Source organism: Hyperoodon ampullatus (genome assembly GCF_949752795.1).
Source record: "Hyperoodon ampullatus genome assembly, chromosome: 19".
Taxonomy (NCBI): Eukaryota; Metazoa; Chordata; class Mammalia; order Artiodactyla; family Ziphiidae; genus Hyperoodon; species Hyperoodon ampullatus.
Window position 1 is genome coordinate 9,949,018 of NC_136932.1, and position 21,371 is coordinate 9,970,388.

General features: G+C 38.5%; 1 protein-coding gene across 6 annotated transcripts in view; it reads right to left on the reverse strand.

Moving 5' to 3' along the window:
• KANSL1 (KAT8 regulatory NSL complex subunit 1) overlaps positions 1-21,371 on the reverse strand; it is a gene marked incomplete at its 5' end in the record, with an annotated part of 128,202 nt that overhangs the window by 16,292 nt on the left and 90,539 nt on the right. For all 6 annotated transcript variants that reach the window (XM_079725042.1, XM_079725041.1, XM_079725038.1 and 3 more), the window contains one exon: positions 418-589. In XM_079725042.1, the coding sequence (XP_079581168.1) occupies positions 418-589 (172 nt within the window). The remainder of the gene's footprint in view (positions 1-417; positions 590-21,371) is intronic.

Genomic DNA, 21,371 nt, shown 5'->3' on the forward strand with positions numbered 1-21,371 from the left:
CATAGTGGGAGAAAAGCAATTATGAAAAGGGAGGTGGAAAAGGAAAATTGGCAGACACGGAGGCTTATCAGGTGGATCAACTTAGCGGCGCTGCCCATGCTGTTTTACATCATGGCACACATAGATAATACATTTTTTAAGACAGACTCTGTATAACAGACCAGGCTCCAAGCTGAAGGCAACTGTCCTAGCCTCACCATTTGAAGTGTTAGGGGAATTTCTCTCTTAGCAAGCTGCAATGTTTTAGTGGCACATTCCGGTCTGGGAGATCTATTTGCAAAATTCTAAGAGAAGACTTTGTTGACAGCAATACCTTGACAGTACCTGGGGGTTGTACCAGAATCTTGGCCGACTTTCTTTCACTTTGAACACTTTAAGTCTCACGTATTAGACTTTATATTATGTAGACTTTCTTACCATCTGGAAATGCTAGAACTGGGTGAACACAAGAATCCAACTGGGAAAGGCGTTCCAACAGAGGGGCTTCATAGTGGATTTCTGGAGGCGTGGTGCTGGCACTGCCTGAGCCGCACAGTGCACAGGAGGGGTTCACATCACAGCCAGAGCGCACTGTGCTGTTCCGGTGAACCTGTGAAAAGTCAGACAAAACTGACAATTCAGTGTCTCATAAAAACCCAGCTCCCCATTCAGTATCCCAAAGATTCAAAAGGCCCTCTCTAGGGACTTCCCTGGCAGTCCAGTGGTTAAGACTCCGCACTTCCAATGAAGGGGGGCGTGGGTCCGATCCCTGGTTGGGGAACTAAGATCCCGCATGCCGCGCAGCGCGGCCGGAAACAAACAAAAAATCATTATGTTGTACACCTGAAACTATATAATGTTATATGTCCATTATACCTCAATAAAATAAGAAATAAAATAAAAGTGACCTGCAAGCTAAAAAAAAAAAAAAAAAGCCCCTCTCTAGATACATATATGACACCACTAACAAAAAGTTTGATCAGTTTGTTAAAAGATTTCCATTTCTCCAACACACTAACCTTCAAAGTCATTAAGTAAACCTGCTTCTTCTCCAATGAAGACATCAAGTTACATGAAGCCCTTAGGTGCTTACCAAGAACACTTTACAAAACCTGTATGTTTATACCACCTTGATGGTTTTCCACCATCTGCTAAGGTGAATAGCTGGCTCCAGATTTCTGGGTGGAACATGACTTTGCCCTCTTCAGCAACTTCATCCACCTAAGAGCCAGACTAATGAATAACCAACCATACCTCTCCCTGTTCTTTTCACATCTCCTGCTATAAAAAGACTTCCAGGTGGCCTGAAACAACATGGCAAATTTCCGTGGACTACACAGAACTCATTAGCTACTCTTTAACCTAGCCTAAAAATCTACTGTTATAAAGCTCATACTTAAGTAATGAAAATGAATTTGGGATGGTGAGTGTTCATACCCACAGTCTTCGTGCTAGATTAATTCCAATGGGATAGAAATCATTTTCATTAAACTTCTTTTGTATACATGTGAGCAGGATAAGAAATACCTCTTCAGCTAAGTCCACAGTCAAAAATAATCACAGCTGGGCTTCCCTGGTGGCGCAGTGGTTGAGAGTCTGCCTGCCAATGCAGGGGACACGGGTTCGTGCCCCGGTCCGGGAGGATCCCACATGCCGCAGAGCGGCTGGGCCCATGAGCCATGGCTGCTGAGCCTGCGCGTCCAGAGCCTGTGCTCCGCAACGGGAGAGGCCCGCGTACCGCAAAAAAAAAAAAAAAAAAAAAAAACCACAATAAAAAATAATCTAAGTCTTCAAAAGATTTAATTCTGTTAAAAAAAAATGGGATTTTTATGATTTTGTGCTTTGAGGAGAAAACTTCAGGTCATGCTGAATGCAGGATCCCTAGGTTCTTGTGTTAGGATGAACAAGTCTGGCATTTGCCAAATCATGACCACAAAAAAGTCATCTGGGTAGCATGCAGTCCTAGAAGAAGGGACTTGTCTGTGGAATGACACTATGACAAGGGATGCTAGGAGCAAGGGTAGTATCATAATAAAGACAAAAGGGTAACATCAAAACTCTGTAACAACTGCGAGAGGTGTTTAGTTTCAGCACACCCAACTCTTGAAAGCTGTTTGCCTTCACAGACACGCACAGAAGAAAGATAAATATGAGAACAATGCGGTCTTTATCAACATTCCCCAACTGCCTCCTTCTTGCAGCGACATAGATGGGTGGCATTCAAAGAAGGCCCTGTGAAGGTTAGACTGGGCAACTTACGCTAAAGTAAAAGAATTCTAATAAGCTGCAATTGTAGATGCCTTTGAAAGGAAATTATACCAACTAAACACACACTTCTGTAGACATTAACTGGTACTGTTTTGGGAAAAAATACCTCTTGCAACCTATTTAACCAGGGCTGGCTTTCTGGGGGAGGTAACATTTTGAGGCAGAGAGAGAGAGGGGCCTACGTTGGCAGGGACAAAAACCACAGACTGCATAGGAGATGAATGGGAAGATTTAGGTAATTAGAATCCAAAAATGGCACAAAACTTTAAACACTGACAAGATTAGAAAAACATATAAAAATCAGAATAAGAAATCTTAAAAGGGAGGTATATTTTCTCCTCATAAACTAACCCATGACATCAACTAGCTCTCCAAGTGGGCAATGCACAGCATTCCATTTTATAGACTGGATGTAGAGTAAAAACGATATGGCAAGAGGAACAAACTAAGAGAAAGATTAAAATAAAAGCTGAAATTACCAAAAGAAAAAAATACGTGCTAGAAACAGCAAATTTAAGAACTGCTCTTTGGGAGTATTTTTCCCCCTCTTCCCAAACCCACCTCAAGAATGGGTTAGACAGGAACAGAGCAATTAATTAGATAAACTGTAAGACTGGCCTAATAAAGAGAAAAAAGGAAAAAATGCAAACATGTAAGAACTCCTCAAAAAAGCACTAGTTAATTGATAAACTGGATACAGGATACAACCGTGTAGAAACATACACACAGCCAAGTTAAAATAAAAACAAACAGTCTTGACATAATAATGTTATCCAAATAAAACACTAACATGTAGAGAGATGTGAGAGAAGGAGAATAGAGGAATGTGCAAGAAACCACTGACGTGGCTATGATGGCGGAGAGGAGATTAAGGAGAGCTTTCATTTTCCACATTATGCATTTCTATAATGTTTAAATGTTACAATTTTTATATTCCATCTAATCGGAGAATACAATACACATGCCTTAAATAAAGGCAGGGGCTGAGACTAGTCTTGTGTCCTCAGTGAAGTCTTTAAAAACATTGAAGAACAGATAATTTCTATTCAATTAAAATGGCTGGTGCTGGCATAAAGAAATTAGATTTCTAGGGCTTCCCTGGTGGCGCAGTGGTTGAGAATCTGCCTGCCAATGCAGGGGACACGGGTTCGAGCCCTGGTCTGGGAAGATCCCACATGCCGCAGAGCAACTAGGCCCGTGAGCCACAACTACTGGGCCTGCGCGTCTGGAGCTTGTGCTCCACAACAAGAGAGGCCGCGACAGTCAGAGGCCCACGCACCGCGATGAAGAGCGGCCCCCACTCACCGCAACTAGAGAAAGCCCATGCACAGAAACGAAGACCCAACACAGCCAAAAATAAATAAATAAATAAATAAAATTAAAAAAAAAAAGTTTTCATCAGAAGTTAAAAAAAAATTTTAGATTTCTATAGTCCTCTTAGAAAAATAGAATTGATTTAAAACCTGATAAAAAGTATGTGCACACATACTTACACACCAATCTTACTTTTGAATGAAAAACTGTGAAGTGTTAATAGAACCTAGAAGTATATAAAAATATCTTAATTTATTCAGCGATAAATTTGGAGAATTTTTTTGAAGTACAGTTCAGGCAACTTTAAATATACACACACAGAAATAAGATGCCAAATTATACACATGTATTTATTTATTTATTTGTTTATTTTAAAAACCACAAAAAAATAAAAACAACCTACCATGAGCAAGTGGGATTTATTCCTGGATATGAAAAGTATTCGATATTAGGACATCAATTAATACAATTTCACACTGCCCATTCAACATCTCCACTTAGATGCCTTAATAGGCATTCAGAGTTAGTGAGTTAACACTGAGCTCCTAACTCTTCCCAACTTCCAGTTGCTCAATCATAAATCCTTGGACTCATCCTAAACTCCTTTATCATACCCCAAAACCAATCATGAAATCCTATCATCTCTGCCTTCTAAATGTATCCAGGATCTGACCACTTCATGCCACCTCAACTGCAGTCACTATCTTTTCTCATATGGGTTTCTTTTTTTTTTTTTTTTTTTTTTTTTTTTTTTTTTGTGGTACGCGGGCCTCTCACTGTTGTGGCCTCTCCCGTTGCGGAGCACAGGCTCCGGATGCACAGGCTCAGCAGCCATGGCTCACGGGCCCAGCCGCTCCGCGGCATATGGGATCCTCCCAGACCGGGGCACGAACCCGTATCCCCTGCATCGGCAGGCGGACTCTCAACCACTGCGCCACCAGGGAGGCCCTCATATGGGTTTCTTAAACAGCCTCCGAACTGGTCTTCCTGCTTGTCCCTCCTTCCAGTTATTTAACACAGTAGTTGGTATAATCTTGTTTTACAACCTCAGTCACACCATGCCAGTCCTCTGCTCAAAACCTTCCAATGGCTCATCTCATGAAGAATAAAAGTCAAAGTTCTTGCACTGGTACACACAAAGCCCTATACCATCTGTCACTTCTATCCCCTCTCTGACTTCATTTCCTGCTTCTCTTCTAGCTCACGTTACCAGTTCCTCTGACTTCCTTGTTCCTTCCCCAAAATGACAGGCAAACTTCCTGATCACAGGCCCCTGCACTTGGCTCTTCTATTAGCTCCATGGTCATTCCCTCACCTCAGGTGTTTTTCTCAAGTGTCATCTTCCTAAAAATAACTTTTATTTAGAAACATACAAGTGACCAAAGAGTCTATCTATTTTTGACTATAACAACAATAAAAAAAAATACTGGAATAAGTTTAACTAGAAATTTTAAGCACAAAGCTTAAAGCTATTAATTATTAATATTCTACAAATTAATCTATAATCTTGAACTCAGTAGGTTTTTGGTACAGAAGAGACAAGAGGCAAATGTAATTTAAACAAACTACAAACTGGAAGAATAAATGCCAAGGGGAAAAGTTCCCAGAAATTTTCTGATAAGCAAAGGTAGACGGGAGTGATTTGCCCTACCACATTTTAAAAGTTATAGTAATTTAAAAAAATATGCTACTGGTTAAGGAACAGAAAAATTAATTAAACAAAAAGAAAAAATAGACCAATATATATAACATGACCATTTAATGTTTAACACAGGAAATATTTCTAAATGAATTAACTAAAAAAAAGGGTCAGGGGGAGATGACTTTTCCAATAAATGAATCAGGGAAGTCAAGGTCTGGGGGGTGGGAAGAAGTTGGATTCCTACTTCACATCAAAATAAATTCCAAAGGTATTGAAGATTTAAAGATAAAACAAACATTATGTTTAAACTGTAAAAGAAAAATTATGTGGCAACATACAGTAGTTAAAAGTGTGGGCAGGGCTTCCCTGGTGGCGCAGTGGTTGAGAGTCCACCTGCCGATGCAGGGGACACGGGTTCGTGCCCCAGTCCGGGAAGATCCCACATGCTGCGGAGCGGATGGGCCCGTGAGCCATGGCTGCTAAGCCTGTGCGTCTGGAGCCTGCGCTCCACGACGGGAGAGGCCACAACAGTGAGAGGCCCGCGTATCGCAAAAAAAAAAAAAAAAAAAAAAAAAAAGTGTGGGCAATGGGGCAGGCTGTCTGGGTTTGACCCCTAACTCTGCTGCTTACTAGCTGTATAACCTTAGACAAGTTAAGTAATGGCTTCATCCATAATAACAGCTGCTTATCTGATAATGCTGTTTTGAGAATAAATATCACTTAGAACAGTGTCTGGTCTCAACTCTGTTATTTTTGTAGTCATACAAAGTACACTGTCATCACTTATAATGGGGGGAGGAAAAAAAAAGACATCAACCATAAAGACCATCGATACCAAATTCTAATTTCTTGTTAGTTGTATGACCTCCTCAAATTTACTCATCTGTTATTGAAGGATCAATAATGCCAATTTCATGGGATTGTGGGAAATGTAATATGATTTCTCAAACTATTAAAACACTACACAAATGCTAGCTAAATTAGTATATGTCAAGGTTTCTCAACAACAGCACTACTGACACTTTGAGCTGGATAATTTTTTGTTGGGAGGAGATGTCCTGTGCACTGTAAGTAAGTAGCAGCTTCCCTGACCTTTCTACTCATGGCGCAAGTAACACCTTCCTCCCCACCTTTTGTGACAACCAAAAATGACTACATTGTCAAATGTTTCTTGGGGGTGGGCAGATGGGTCAAAGATCATTGAGAACCATGCGGCTCAAATTAGGGTTATCCCTCCTCGTAAAATTTAACGCACAGGCTCCCATTAAATATTAAGGTGTGAGAGAATAAAGGTCTCAAGACTACTGCAGTCAAAAGAACTCAACAGCAAGCGTGAAAAGGCTTCCACTAATCAAAAATGACAATTTGAGCATAGAAAAGAATTTCAATGGCTTGAATAACTCAAATATGTTTAAGTCGATGACTTCATAATCATACACACACCCCCCTCCACAAAGACTTTATTGACTGCCCTTGGAAGATGGCAGGAAATCAACTTATTGTTTGAAAATTGGTAGATAAAAGGAAATAACATGAATCATGCTTCTTTCTGCACAAACTGTACTTAAGGGTAAACCAATAGTATAAAAGGGCATTTTTCTCTTATAGAATGATCATATTTATCCTTTAGCCATAAACCAGAAAACCGGACAACACACAGCTTAAGACAGAAACAAATGAGGTAGCCTGTGATTGCCTTGGCTTTCTGCCTGAAGGCACACTGCAGACTGCACAGCAGGTGAGGGATTCTAAGCAGAGCGTGATGATTTCACTGAGTTAAGGAAACACACTCCCAGAGACTGAAGTACAGAGGCTCAGGTGACTGGTAATTATGGGGCAGAATTGTTGAGAAGAGGAAGCCATACAGAAAAAGAGCTCCAGAAATCTTCATGAGATTTCCTTGAGTGTTCACTGAATACTAAGAAGCCCATGTACAGGGTGAAACTCCATCAGGTTAGGCGAAGAACAACGAAGGAGCTGTGAACTGAACAGTTCCCCGAGCTCACACAAGCAGGGAGACTTCTCCATTGTGATCAGCCAAGTGGCACAGAGCATTCAAAAAAGACCCCCAAAGATCCTGGTTTACTAGTGGAGTTGAGTAGGCTACTCTACACTCTCCCTAGTAAAGGAAAAACTGAACCTCAAGTAACTTACCTGCCAACAAAACAAAGCCTCTTTAAAGGAAGATAAAACAATCCCTATACTTCAACCACGTAAAATTAAATGCCCAACATCCAAAAAAACATTGCTAGATGTGCCAAGAGGTGAGAAAGTTATACCACAGGGATATAATCAGAAAAATGTAAGCCACTGGATAAATAACTGGAATAACCCAGTTTTCTCAACAAATAAATTGCAAGGAAAAGGGTCATATGGTGGATAGTTTATAGCAAACCAACACTCTCAGTGAGAACGAGAAAGGCCAGATTAAAAAAAAAAAGCAAACTCAACTTTAAGATACAAGAGAAATGCTAAAACAATGACAATATCAAGGAGTCAAGATTTCAGAGAGCGTAGGACCATGAAGTGTGGAGCTGCTTCTTCCTGTGGACAATGGGTGATTTTGAGTGATGCTTAGAATTTGGTGCCTTGGTAGAGGGTCACTTCTGGGGACAGAGAAATACGCAGAGATTCTGATGATTTTGTAGGGCTGAAGGGACAACTTTAGAGGCCTGAAGAGCCAAATTCCCAGTGAAAAGGAAGGACAGGAAACTAAGAATGACACATGTCAGATACTCCTGCTCCCAAGGCATTTGGAAAATTCTGAAGCTGTGATGGGCAGGAGGCTAAGAAGCTAAGCAGAAAGCCTCTGGAAAGTAGAGAGATTTAGGCAGGCTCACTTTGATGAGGAGACTACAATTAGAGTTCAGGATAGATGAGGGGGAAGGGCACTGGTCATCGAATCAGGCTCTCATCTGGAAATGGGAGTAAGAAACAAGGCTATGCCCTAAGAATGGACCAGAGAGAAACAAAGCCTTATCAAAACTGTAACCCAGGGGAAGGGGAAGCTGGGACGAAGTGAGAGTGTGGCATGGACATATATACACTACCAAATGTAAAATAGATAGCTAGTGGGAAGCTGCCGCATAGCACAGGGAGATCAGCTCAGTGCTTTGTGACCACCTAGAGGGGTGTGATAGGGAGGGTGGGAGATGCAAGAGGGAGGAGATATGGGGATATATGTATATGTATAGCTGATTCACTTTGTTATACAGCAGAAACTAACACACCATTGTAAAGCAATTATACTCCAATAAAGATGTTAAAACAAACAAACAAAAAAACTATAACCCAGCTGCAACTCAGCTCAGTGCCTAACCGCAGTCAAGTTTTCAGCTCCCGTTCTATATGCCTAGCAGGGGAAGGTGAATCTGCTCTGGGGAAAGAGAGCATCAGAGCTGCGAAAATCTTTTAAATATATAATATCCAACATTACCTCAAAATGAATTTGGCATCGTTATTAGACACACCAGAAGTGTGGATAAGAGAACTGATAGATAGATTAATTGAGGAACAGAGGAAAAAAATAACAGGGAAATACAGAACAGAATGTACATGCATGGTGATCAAATCCAACATACTTGAAATCAGAGGTCCATAAGGAGAAGATAGAGAATGCGGCAAGGGCAATGTTTGAAGAAATAATGGTTCAGTTTGTGCTAAAAATGATTAAAGACACTAATCCACAGATTTAAGAAACTGCAAAACCCAAGCCAAATGAAAACACAAAGAAAACAACATCCAAGCACATCATAAACCTGTTTAAATTGCAGGAAAAAAATAAAGGGGAAGCCTATAAAATCAGACTTAAAAGACTTACTGGAATGTATGGACTTTATCTGGATCTTGATTCAAAGAAACTTTAAAAATCATTTATGGAGTCTGGGTAATCTGAACAGAGGAGTCTCTGGTAACTGTAGGAATCACTGTTAAAATCAAAAGCATTACCAGTGGCAAAAATCACCAACAAAACTGAAGATGGTACTACCTGATTCAATCTTAAAATACCCTAAACCTGCAATACTCAGAACTGGTAACAACAGTAGATTCTTTTACTTTGGTAAATATTTCTTGGAAAGTAGACCCCCAAGGAACTTGTCTAAGATGATAATGAAAAAGGTAGAGATTTTGAAATTTGTGCCAAAACACTCATGGCTCACTTCGTATATACTAGTAAAAAATGAACTGTGGAATGGTTAAGCAAACCATGGCACCACTTCTTATGTGGCATCTAAAATGCCAAGTACACTGATATTAAGAAGTATGTATATGCAACATAAAAATCAAGTGTATGTGCACAGCAATTAAAACAATCAATGCAAGTACATTAAGATAATGAAAGAAAATGTACAATCATTTGACTGACCTTTTTTTTTTTTTTTACTTGTTTTATTTTATTATTATTATTTTTTTGACTGCACCATGCAGCATGCAGGATCTTAGTTCCCTGACCAGGGATTGAACCCATGCCCCCTGCACTGGGAGCACAGAGTCTTAACCACTGGACTGCCAGGGAAGTCCCTGATTGACCTTTTATTAGTTTATTTCCCTATAAACTTATTTAGACTATGTTTGAACACAAAATGGGATCAGTAAATCAATGTTGCAAATAAAGTTTCTGTATTTTATATTTACTTTGGCATACTTAAAAACATCTACTTCATCTACTCATAATTTTAGAATGAGATTTTAAGAAATGGAAAACGTTGATGGTTAAAGCTTTCATTTTAAAATTTAAATTTCAGTATTGCCAAGTGTCCAAACATCACCTACAAAGAGATTACAGAGCAGGAAGCCGATGTTCTGACATGCTTCTCTTGGAATCATAGTAATTCATGAGCATGCTTAATCAGTATTACTTTACCAAGGTTTCCTTGTCAAATAAGTTGGGGAAACAAAAGATTTTCTTTTAAACGAAAGGCTTTTAAGTCTTTAATGAATCTCTGAGTGGAGCATATACGGCATGAAGTGCTCTCCAAATTGATTCACCCATCACATTACACTGGTGGCAGATATTTCAAATTATCTAAGAGCTCATCACTACTTTGAAATCATGACAGTTACTGTACCTGCTGCTAAATCCCGTTATTTAGTGCATTAATAAAGCAATTAATATACCACAAGTTTATGTTTTAACAACTGTTTCAACATACTTAGTTTCCCCTATAATCCAATGTCTTTTACGCATTAAAAAAATGTGGGATTTCCCTGGTGGTTAAGAATCCGCCTGCCAACGCAGGGGACACAGGTTCGATCCCTGGTCCAGGAAGACCCCACATGCTGCGGAGCAACTAAGCCTGTGAGTCACAACTACTGAGCCTGCACCCTAGAGCCCGTGAGCCACAACTACTGAGCCTGTGTGACACAACTACCGAAGCCTGTGCACCTAGAGCCCGTGCTCCGCAACAAGAAGCTGCCGCAATGAGAAGCCCACACACTGCAACAAAAAGTAGCCCCTGCTCGCTGCACCTAGAGAAAGCTCGTGCGCAACAATGAGGACCCAATGCAGCCAAAAATTAAAAAAACAAAAACAAAACAAAACAAAAAACTATTCTGAGGAGTCCACAGACATGATCACTCTGCCAAAGGCCTGAATCAGGAGTAAGAAACTGCAAGATGCGGGCTTCCCTGGTGGTGCAGGGTTTGGGAATCCGCCTGCCAATGCAGGAGACATGGGTTTGAGCCCTGGTCTGGGAAGATCACAGATGCCGTGGAGCAACTAAGCCCATGCACCACAACTACTGAGTCTATGCTCTAGAGCCCGTGAGCCACAACTACTGAGCCTGTGTGCCACAACTACTGAAGCCCACACACCTAGAGCCCATGCTCCGCAACAAGAGAAGCCACCGCAATGAGAAGCCTGCACACTGCAACAAAGAGCAGCCCCCGCTCACAGCAACTAGAGAAAGCCCGCGCACAGCAACGAAGACCCAACACAGCCATTAATTAATTAATTAATTAATTTAAAAAAAGAAATTGCAAGATGCAAGAAGCAGAAGAAGAATGCAAAGCCAAGGCTGGTCTTGGTCAACCCGCCAGCAAAGTGGCAAGGAAGTTTAACACCTACTCCAGGACTTTTGTGGAAAAAGCCAATGGGGAGAAAGTGAAAGCCCCCTCCTGATCCATGTTCATGTAAGAGGTCCAAATTCATACCACCTGTTTATGTGCAGGGACCTTAAGCTAAGAATTTGCCATTCCAAATTCACCTAGATTCCTGAAGTCTCTTCAGAAGCTAATGGAAAACTGTGCTTTAAGGACACTTTCACAGTCCAGGGATCACAAGACTCCTAAAGAAAGCATGCCTCCTCACCCTGGACCCAGATGAGCTCACCATGAAAGATATTGTGAATCATACAAGAACACAGACTGTTATGAGGCAGTCAGTACATGCAAAAATGGGAAGAAGTGGCCCTGGGCAGGCTAGAAATAGAACAATTAGAAAACAACTTTAATATAAGTATATTAAAATTTTTCATAGTGATAATGACAGGAATATATGTTATGAAACAGGAACAGGATGAAAAAAAAGAGGATGTTTCTAAAAGTAACAAATTCTGAAAAAAAAGTACACATTGAAATAAAAAACCCAACTGACAGGTTTACCAATAAACTAAACACAGCTGGAGAAAAAACTGATAAAGAGGAAGAACAGAGAAGACTACATGAAATAAAGCATAGGAAGAGATATGAAATTGCAAAGTATAAAAAGAAAGGAAGCAATATGGAAAAGATAATGAGAAGATCAACAACAATCGACAGACATTCTATATTTAAAAAGAGAATAAAAAAGGAAAAATTGGAAGAAATAATGACTAGAAAATTTTCAAAACTCAAGACGAACAAGAACTCTCAGAATGAGGGTGCACACCAAGACCTAGTGGCTAAAAACTAATTCATACATCTAACTATGTCCCTTGATATTGTGAAACATAAAAACAAAATCAGAAGTAAGGGGTTGGGGTAAAGATTTAAGTTACCAGAGAGAAGATACAGATAATCCATAAAGAAATGACACTTAAACTGACATGAGAATTTTCAACAGCAATAAATATTGGAAGGCAATGAAATTATCTTCAAAGTGCTAAATATAAATTTACATGCAGTTAAGTCATCATTCAAGAATACAGGCAATATATAACTGTGTGTGTATTCACAAACACACATATATACACGTCACACATATATGTAATTCTGTATGTTTTTAATATATAAAGACTTTACAACTTATACCATTGTTAGAAGGCTACTAAATGTATTCAGCAAGAATTGAGTGGGATGCAGGAAGCAACACTGAACAGTATGGCAAAAGTATTGGTAAATGTAAATAAGCATAAACCTAAAAATGGCTAATTTGGGAGGGATTTAAAAACAAGGTATAAAAATAAATTATAGATAATGGGTAGGAAAGACTGTTTTACTTTTTCATTTATTTTTAAATTTTTATTTATTTATTTATTTATGGCTTGCTGGGTCTTCATTGCTGCACGTGAGCTTTCTCTAGTTGTGGAGAGTGGGGGCTACTCTTCATTGTGGTGCGTGGGCTTCTCATTGGGGTGGCTCCTCTTGTTGCAGAGCACAGACTCTAGGCGTGTTGGCTCAGTAGCTGCAGTGCACAGGTTCTAGGGCGTGCGGGCTTCAGTAGTCGTGGTGCACGGGCTCTAGAGCACAGGCTCAGCAGTTGTGGTACAAGGGCTTAGCTGTTCCACAGTTTGTGGGATCTTCCTGGACCAGGGATCGAACCCATGTCCCCTACACTGGCAGGCAGATTCTTAACCACTTCGTCACCAAGGAAGTCCCAAGGCTGGAGTTTTTTTTTTGTTTGTTTGTTTGTTTTGCGGTACGCGGGCCTCTCACTGTTGTGGCTTCTTCCGTTGCGGAGCACAGGCTCCGGACGCGCAGGCTCAGCGGCCATGGCTCACGGGCCCAGCTGCTCCGCGGCATGTGGGATCTTCCCAGACTGGGGCATGAACCCGCGTCCCATGCATCGGCAGGCAGACTCTCAACCACTGTGCCACCAGGGAAGCCCAAGGCTGGAGTTTTATAAAAAGGCAGTCTAAAGTCCTACTGTTCCCAAAGCAGACAGAGATGAGAAGAACTTTCAACTAACCCAATAGACAGCAGAAAGGCATAAAAACAAGGCAAAGAAAAGGCAAGGATTAAAAAAAATTTAAGAGAAATTACTGATTCCAATCATGATAGTAATCAGAGTTAATATAAATGGATTTAAATCACTTCTTTAAGACACATCAAAACAAACTGATACAGAAAAACTGAAAACAAAGAGATGGAAAAGGATGTATCCAGCAAGTACTTACCAAAGAAACCCATTTAAAGTAAAATTAATAGAGATCAAAAGGGAAACAACATAATGATGAAAGGAATGAAGATGAAGAAGAAATAATAATCATTAACTACAATGTACCTAACCAGTCGCCCTGGAACTATATGAACATATATGAATTTAAAAAAGAAAAGAAAAGAAAAAAAGAAATGGGGGTGAGGTTGGGGAAATGAGAGAGGTAGTTTACGGGTATAAACTGACTACTAGTAGATAAGTCCTGGAGATCTAATACAGAGTACAGTGGTTATAGACAATGCCACTGTATTATAAACAACAAATGTGCTAAGAGACTAAATCTTAATTATTCTCACCACAAAAAAGAAATGGTAACTATGTGAAGATAGAGGTATTACCTAAGGCTACAATGGCAATCAAACTGTAACTTAAACTTACGCAATGCACATATCAAACATATTGCAAAAAAAAGAAAAATAAAAGGAAGCAGACCAAAGGATATAGATGATATGAATACAATAAGCCAAAGATGTGAGTTAAATTTAGAACCCTGAAGTCAACAAACAGGATATGGATATACTCACACCCACACAAATACTGTCTTTTTAGGAAATGTGGACTATTTACAAATGCTGAACTAAAATTTTGTACATCAACATGGAGATCTTGAAAACACAACAGTGAATTAAAACACACACATACACCCCCCAAAAAATCAAACCCAAGTTGCAGAATACGTACAACGATAGCATTTATATAAACTTTAAATAAACAATACTGCATTTTGTGCTCTTGAACCCATATATGTGTAGTAAAGATCTAAGAACCTGAACTGGGAGTATACACAAATTCATAATAGTGGTTAGCTCTGGGGAAGAAAGCATGTAAAGGAGATGGAAGAAAATAAAAGGAGCACTAGTGACCTATAATTTTCTTTTAATATTAAAAAAACAAATGAAGTAAAAAAAATGTGAATATTAACATTTCGGGTGGGACATACATCGATGTTTGTTACATCATCCTTTATACTTCACAGAATTAAAAAAATCAGGGGAGAAGGCAGGTAAACCTATGATTTTTTCTATATACAGTGAACTTAAGTCCTTCACACAATAAATTCAATGGTATAGAAGAGCCCCAGAAAACTGGCAGTGGGAGTAAAAGACAGTCCAACTATTTCAGAGCAAAGGTGTATTAAGTCTGAAAGTTGCTGAAACCCAGGAATTGAATTGGGAACAGCACCTATCAATCTGTCTTCTAGATTTAGACGTGAGAAAAGGGTTCAACCATCATATAAGCAGCAGAGAGAAGGACCAACAACTAGTGTACTGAGAATAGTATCCCCTCCCCAGATCCTACCTCAAAATTCATGCCTACCCAGAACCACAGAATGTGACTATAGTTGTAAATAGGGTCTTTGCAGATGCAATTAGTTTAATATGAAGTACTACTGGATTAGGGTAAGCCTTGAATCCAATGACTGGTGTCCTTATAAGACCATGTGAAAACACAGACACACAGGGAAGGTGATCATGTGAAGATGGAGGCAGAGATAGGAATTATGCTACTACAAGCCAAGGACTACTAAGGTTGCTTGCAGGAAGTGGCAAGGAAGGATTCTTCCCTAGAGCCTTCAGAGGCCAGCAAGGGCTGACAATCTTGATTTCTATGTCAGACTTGTAGCCTCCAGAACTGTGACAGGAATCTAATTCAGTCAGCTACTAAGTTTTTCCTAGTGATAAATACAAAGTGTAGATAGATCAACTTGGCTTTTAAGAATGACAAAAGGAAAAAACAAACAAAACCCTCAGCATGGGGACTAAAGTAGAACACTGTAGAACAAAGGAAAAGAAAGCAAATCTGAGAAATTCAGAAAAAACATACTTTTGGAAAACTATCTATTAAACAAGCTTGATAAAACAATTAATGAAAACTTTTGGCATCTCTAATAGAGTAAGAGATAACATAGCCTCTACTATAAAGTAACAGAGTAAAGTGAAAGGACAAGATGACATAAAAAGTAAATATAAAATCTAAAAAGAAAAGAAATTGGTGGCGCAGTGGTTGAGAGTCTGCCTGCCGATGCAGGGGACACGGGTTCGTGCCCCAGTCTGGGAAGATCCCACATGCCGTGGAGCGGCTGGGCCCATGAGCCATGGCCGCTGAGCCTGCGCGTCGTCCGGAGCCTGTGCTCCGCAACGGGAGAGGCCACAACAGTGAGAGGCCCGCGTACCGCAAAAAAAACAAAAAACAAAACAAAAAAAAACCTACACAAAAGGAACTGTAGGTTAGAACTGATGATATAGAAAATCAAAACAGGATGTGGACAACAAACTTAACTGTCTTATTCCTTTGCACTATGGGAGAACCAAAGGGATAAAAACAGTGAGAGAAAAGTTAACAGCTAGCTCACATCTGAATACTTATTATGTGCATTCAAAATGTGCCCGTCACTTCCTGTATCTAATTTAATGATCACAACAATGCTGTGGAGCAGGCCGTAACAGCTAGATAAAAAGGATAGGAAACAATAACATACAGATAATTGGTATACTTAAAAACAGGCAACTACAAACTTAAGGGAATCAAAAACCAAAGCTACTATTGAAGAAAACTTGACAGTGCTACATAAAATACTCTGAAGCACTGTCCCGTGCAGTTTTTCAATGGTAAAAAAGTTCTGTATCAGTGCAACTAAATATGGTAGCCACTAGTCATATGACTACTCAACCCTTGAAATGTGGCTGGTATGAGTGAGGTACTGAACTTTTTATCCTAATTTTAAATAGCTACATGTGGATAGTGGCTACCATATTGGACAGCATAGAGTAGAACCATTTACCAATATAAAGGAAAGAAACATAGATTGGCCAAAACAAAACAGAATAAACAACTGCTCTCCTCCCCCAACCAAAAGACAGTGGAACAGAGTTTTAAGGGACAGAGGTTATGATCTAAGAACTTGAAACACAGTCAAACTGTTGCTCAAATCACTGAAAAACCACAAATGCAAATTAAAAATTCAATAAACGGGCAAATGAACATATAAAAAGGGCTGTCAACAAACAATGAAATGTTATAACCAAAATAAGCCTTTAAGTCTACTTTCAAAACTGAATATAAAATTAAAAACTATTCAATACAATCCCCATTAAAATAAGACTTTTAGGAGATTAAAAAAAAAAAAAACCCAAACCCTGAATCTTTTATGCTGTTTCAAAAAGCATATAGAAAACAAAATGTTAAAACTAAATGGATGAGAAATCACATACACTAAACATTAATATCAAGAAAAGTAGAACTGTAAGGCAAGAACAACTACTGGAGACAGGAGCCACAGTCACAAAGAAGATATAAATATATAAAACTGTACTACAAACCAATGAAAGTTTTTTTTTTAAAAAATCAAGACAATAGACCACAAATATAAGCAGAAACTATAAGAACATCATTTTGATCAAAATGCTATAAAAATCAGTAATTAATAAAAAAGGCTTAAAAAAAACCGTTTAGAATCTAAAAACTCAATTCTTAAATCCTGGGAAAAGAACTTAAAAACTCAAAGGCAACTTACGAATAGCAAAAAACCCCACTTCCTTCACACAACAAAGGCTATGGAATGCTATCCAAAAATACACTCAGAAGAAAATTCAAAAAGTTAAATGCTTCTGTTATTATGTAACAAAGAACAGAAAATAAATTAACTGAGCATTTGAATAAAGGCAGAGAGGGGGGAAAAAACCAAGACCACAGGAAGGAGCGAAGAACTGATCTTTGAAATGACCAATAAAATAGAAAAACTGCTGACAAGATTGATCAAGAAAGAGAAGACAAATATAATGAAGACTGAAAAATGGATATTAACTCCTGATACAGGGTTTTAAAAAGTAAGAACGCTTATTAAAATTCTGTATGAGTAAATCTGAAAATATGTAACTGATGGAAAATTTTCTACAGAACAGATGCCAATCTCAGATGCTTTTACCTTCAGTTCTAACAAATTTTAAACAAATTGATCCTTCCTTTAAAATCTTTAAACTTTTCCAGAGCACAGCAAATGATACTGTGTCCCAATTCATTTTCAGTTGTCCTACATAAAAATTAGTAGTGACCTTCTAAAAGTATTGCCATTCAAACCAGGAATGAGATGTCTCACTACAACCAATTATTTCTTAACACTGTTCTGAAAGTGAATCCAGACAAGGAAAAGGAGTAAGTGTATAAAGAGGTGTCAAACTGCTTGCTGATGACAGAAAGCCAACCTAGAGAATTAAAAACAAACAACCAAAACAATGTTAAGAGTTCAGAAAAGTGTTCAATTACAAAATAAATACCCAGAAACCAACTCATAAAATAACACTAACAAAAAAGATCTCATTCACGTGACCAAAATATCAAGAATGTAGATAACATGCATGAAGAGATAAAATACTGGGATAAAAGAGGAATTCTGTGTTCCCTTAATACCCTAATGGCATTAATTCTCTCTGAAGGAATTCCCATTAAAAACCCAATGCAGCAGAAGCAAGAAGAACTACAATCCTGCAGCCTATGGAACAAAAAACACATTCACAGAAAGACAGACGAGATGAAAAGGCAGAGGGCTACGTACCAGATGAAGGAACAAGATAAAACCCCAGAAAAACAACTAACTGAAGTGGAGATAGGCAACCTTCCAGAAAAAGAATTCAGAAGATGCAAGAAATGTTTAACAAAGACTTAGAAGAATTAAAGAACAAATAAACAATACAATAACTTAACAATTATTGATGACCAATACAATAACTGAAATGAAAACTACACTAAAAGGAACCAATAGCAGAATAAGCGAGGCAGAAGAACAGATAAGTGACCTGGAAGACACAATGGTAAAATTCATTGCTCCAGAACAGAATAAAGAAAAAAGAATGAAAAGAAATGAAGACAGCCTAAGAGACCTCTGGGACAACATTAAACACAGCAACAGTCACATTATAGGGGTCCCAGAAGGAGAAGAGAGAGAGAAAGGACCTGAGAAAATATCTGAAGAGATTGTAGTAGAAAACTTCCCTAACATGGGAAAGGAAATAGTCACCCAAGTCCAGGAAGCGCAAAGAGTCCCATACAGGATAAACCCAAGGAGAAATACGCCGAGACACATAGTAATCAAATTGGCAAAAATTAAAGACAAAGAAAAACTACTGAAAGCAGCAATGGAAAAATGACAAATAACATACAAGGGGACTCCCATAAGGTTAAGAAGTGATTTCTCAGCAGAAACTCTACAAGCCAGAAGGGAGTGGCAGGACATATTTAAAGTGATGAAAGGGAAGAACCTACAACCAAGATTACTCTACCGGGCAAGGATCTCATTCAGATTCGATGGAGAAATCAAAAGCTTTACAGACAAGCAAACACTAAGAGAATTCAGCACCACCAAACCAGCTCTACAACAAATGCTAAAGGAACTTCTCTAAGTGGGAAACACAACAGAAGAAAAGGACCTACAAAAACAAATCCAAAACAATTCAGAAAATGGTAATAGGAACATACATATCGATAATTACCTTAAACATGAATGGATTAAATGCTCCAACCAAAAGACACAGGCTTGCTGAATGGATACAAAAACAAGACCCATATATATGTTGTCTACAAGAGACCCACTTCAGACCTAGGAACACATACAGGCTGAAAGTGAGGGGATGCAACAAGATATTCCATGCAAATGGAAATCAAAAGAAAGCTGGAATAGCAATACTCATATCAGATAAAATGGACTTTAAAGAATGTTACAAGAGTCAAGGAAAGACACTACATAATGATCAAGGGATCAATCCAAGAAGAAGATATAACAATCATAAATATATATGCACCCCACATAGGAGCACCTCAATACATAAGGCAACTGCTAACAGCTATAAAAGAGGAAATTGACAGTAACACAATAATAGTGGGGGACTTTAACACCTCTCTTACACCAATGGACAGATCATTCAAACAGAAAATTAATAAGGAAACACAAGCTTTAAATGACACAATAGACCAGATAGATTTAATTGATATTTATAGGACATTCCATCCAAAAACAGCAGATTACACTTTCTTCTCAAGTGAGCACGGAACATTCTCCAGGATAGGTCACATCTTGGGTCACAAATAAAGCCTCATTAAATTTAAGAAAACTGAAATCATATCAAGCATCTTTTCTGACCACAACGCTATGAGATTAGAAATCAATTACAGGGAAAAAAAAGTAAAAAACACAAACACATGGAGGCTAAACAATACGTTACTAAATAACCAAGAGATCACTGAAGAAATCAAAGAGGAAATAAAAAAATACCTAGAGACAAATGACAATGAAAACACGACAATCCAAAACCCATGGGATGCAGCAAAAGCAGTTCTAAGAGGGAAGTTTACAGCTACACAAGCCTACCTCATGAAACAAAAAAAATCTCAAATAAACAATCCAACCTTACACCTAAAGGAACCAAAGAAAGAAGAACAAACAAAACCCAAAGTTAGCAGAAGGAAAGAAATCATAAAGATCAGAGCAGAAATAAATGAAATAGAAACAAAGAAAACAATAGCAAAGATCAATAAAACTAAAAGCTGGTTCTTTGAGAAGATAAACAAAATTGATAAACCATTAGCCAGACTCATCAAGAAAAAGAGGGAGAGGACTCAAATCAATAAAATTAGAAATGAAAAAGGAGAAATTACAACAGACACCGTAGAAATACAAAGCATCCTAAGAGACTACTAAAGCAACTGTATGCCAATAAAATGGGACAACCTGCAAGAAATGGACAAATTCTTAGAAAGGTATAACCTTCCAGAACTGAACCAGGAAGAAACAGAAAATATGAACAGACCAATCACAAGTAATGAAATTGAAACTGTGATTAAAAATCTTCCAACAAACAAAAGTCCAGGACCAGATGGCTTCACAGGTGAATTCTATCAAACATTTAGAGAAGAGCTAACACCCAACCTTCTCAAACTCTTCCAAAAAACTGCAGAGGAAGGAACACTCTCAAACTCATTCTATGAGGCCACCATCACCCTGATACCAAAACCAGACAAAGATACTACAAAAAAAAGAAAATTACAGACCAATATCACTGATGAATATAGATGCTAAAATCCTCAACAAAATACTAGCAAACAGAATCCAATAGCACATTAAAAGGATCATACACCATGATTAAGTGGGATTTATCCCAGGGATGCAAGGATTCTTCAATATAGACAAATCAATCAATGTGATACACCATATTAACAAAATGAAGAATAAAAACCATATGATCATCTCAATAGATGCAGAAAAAGCTTTTGACAAAATTCAACACCCATTTATGATAAAAAAAAAAAAACCCTCCAGAAAGTGGGCATAGAGGGAACCTACCTCAACATAATAAAGGCCATATACAACAAACCCACAGCAAACATCATTGTCAATGGTGAAAACCTGAAAGCATTTCCTCTAAGATCAGGAACGAGACAAGGACGTCCACTCTCACCACTATTATTCAACATAGTTTTGGAAGTCCTAGCCACGGCAATCAGAGAAGAAAAAAAAATAAAAGGAATGCAAATTGGAAAAGAAGAAGTAAAACTGTCACTGTTTGCAGATGACATGATACTACACATAGAGAATCCTAAAGATGCCACCAGAAAACTACTAGAGCTAATCAATGAATTTGGTAAAGCTGTAGGATACAAAATTAATGCACAGAAATCTCTTGCATTTCTATACACTAATGATGAAAAATCTGAAAGAGAAATTAAGGAACACTCCCATTTACCATTGCAACAAAAAGAATAAAATACCTAGGAGTAAACCTACCTAGGGAGACAAAAGGCCTGTAAGCAGAAATCTATAAG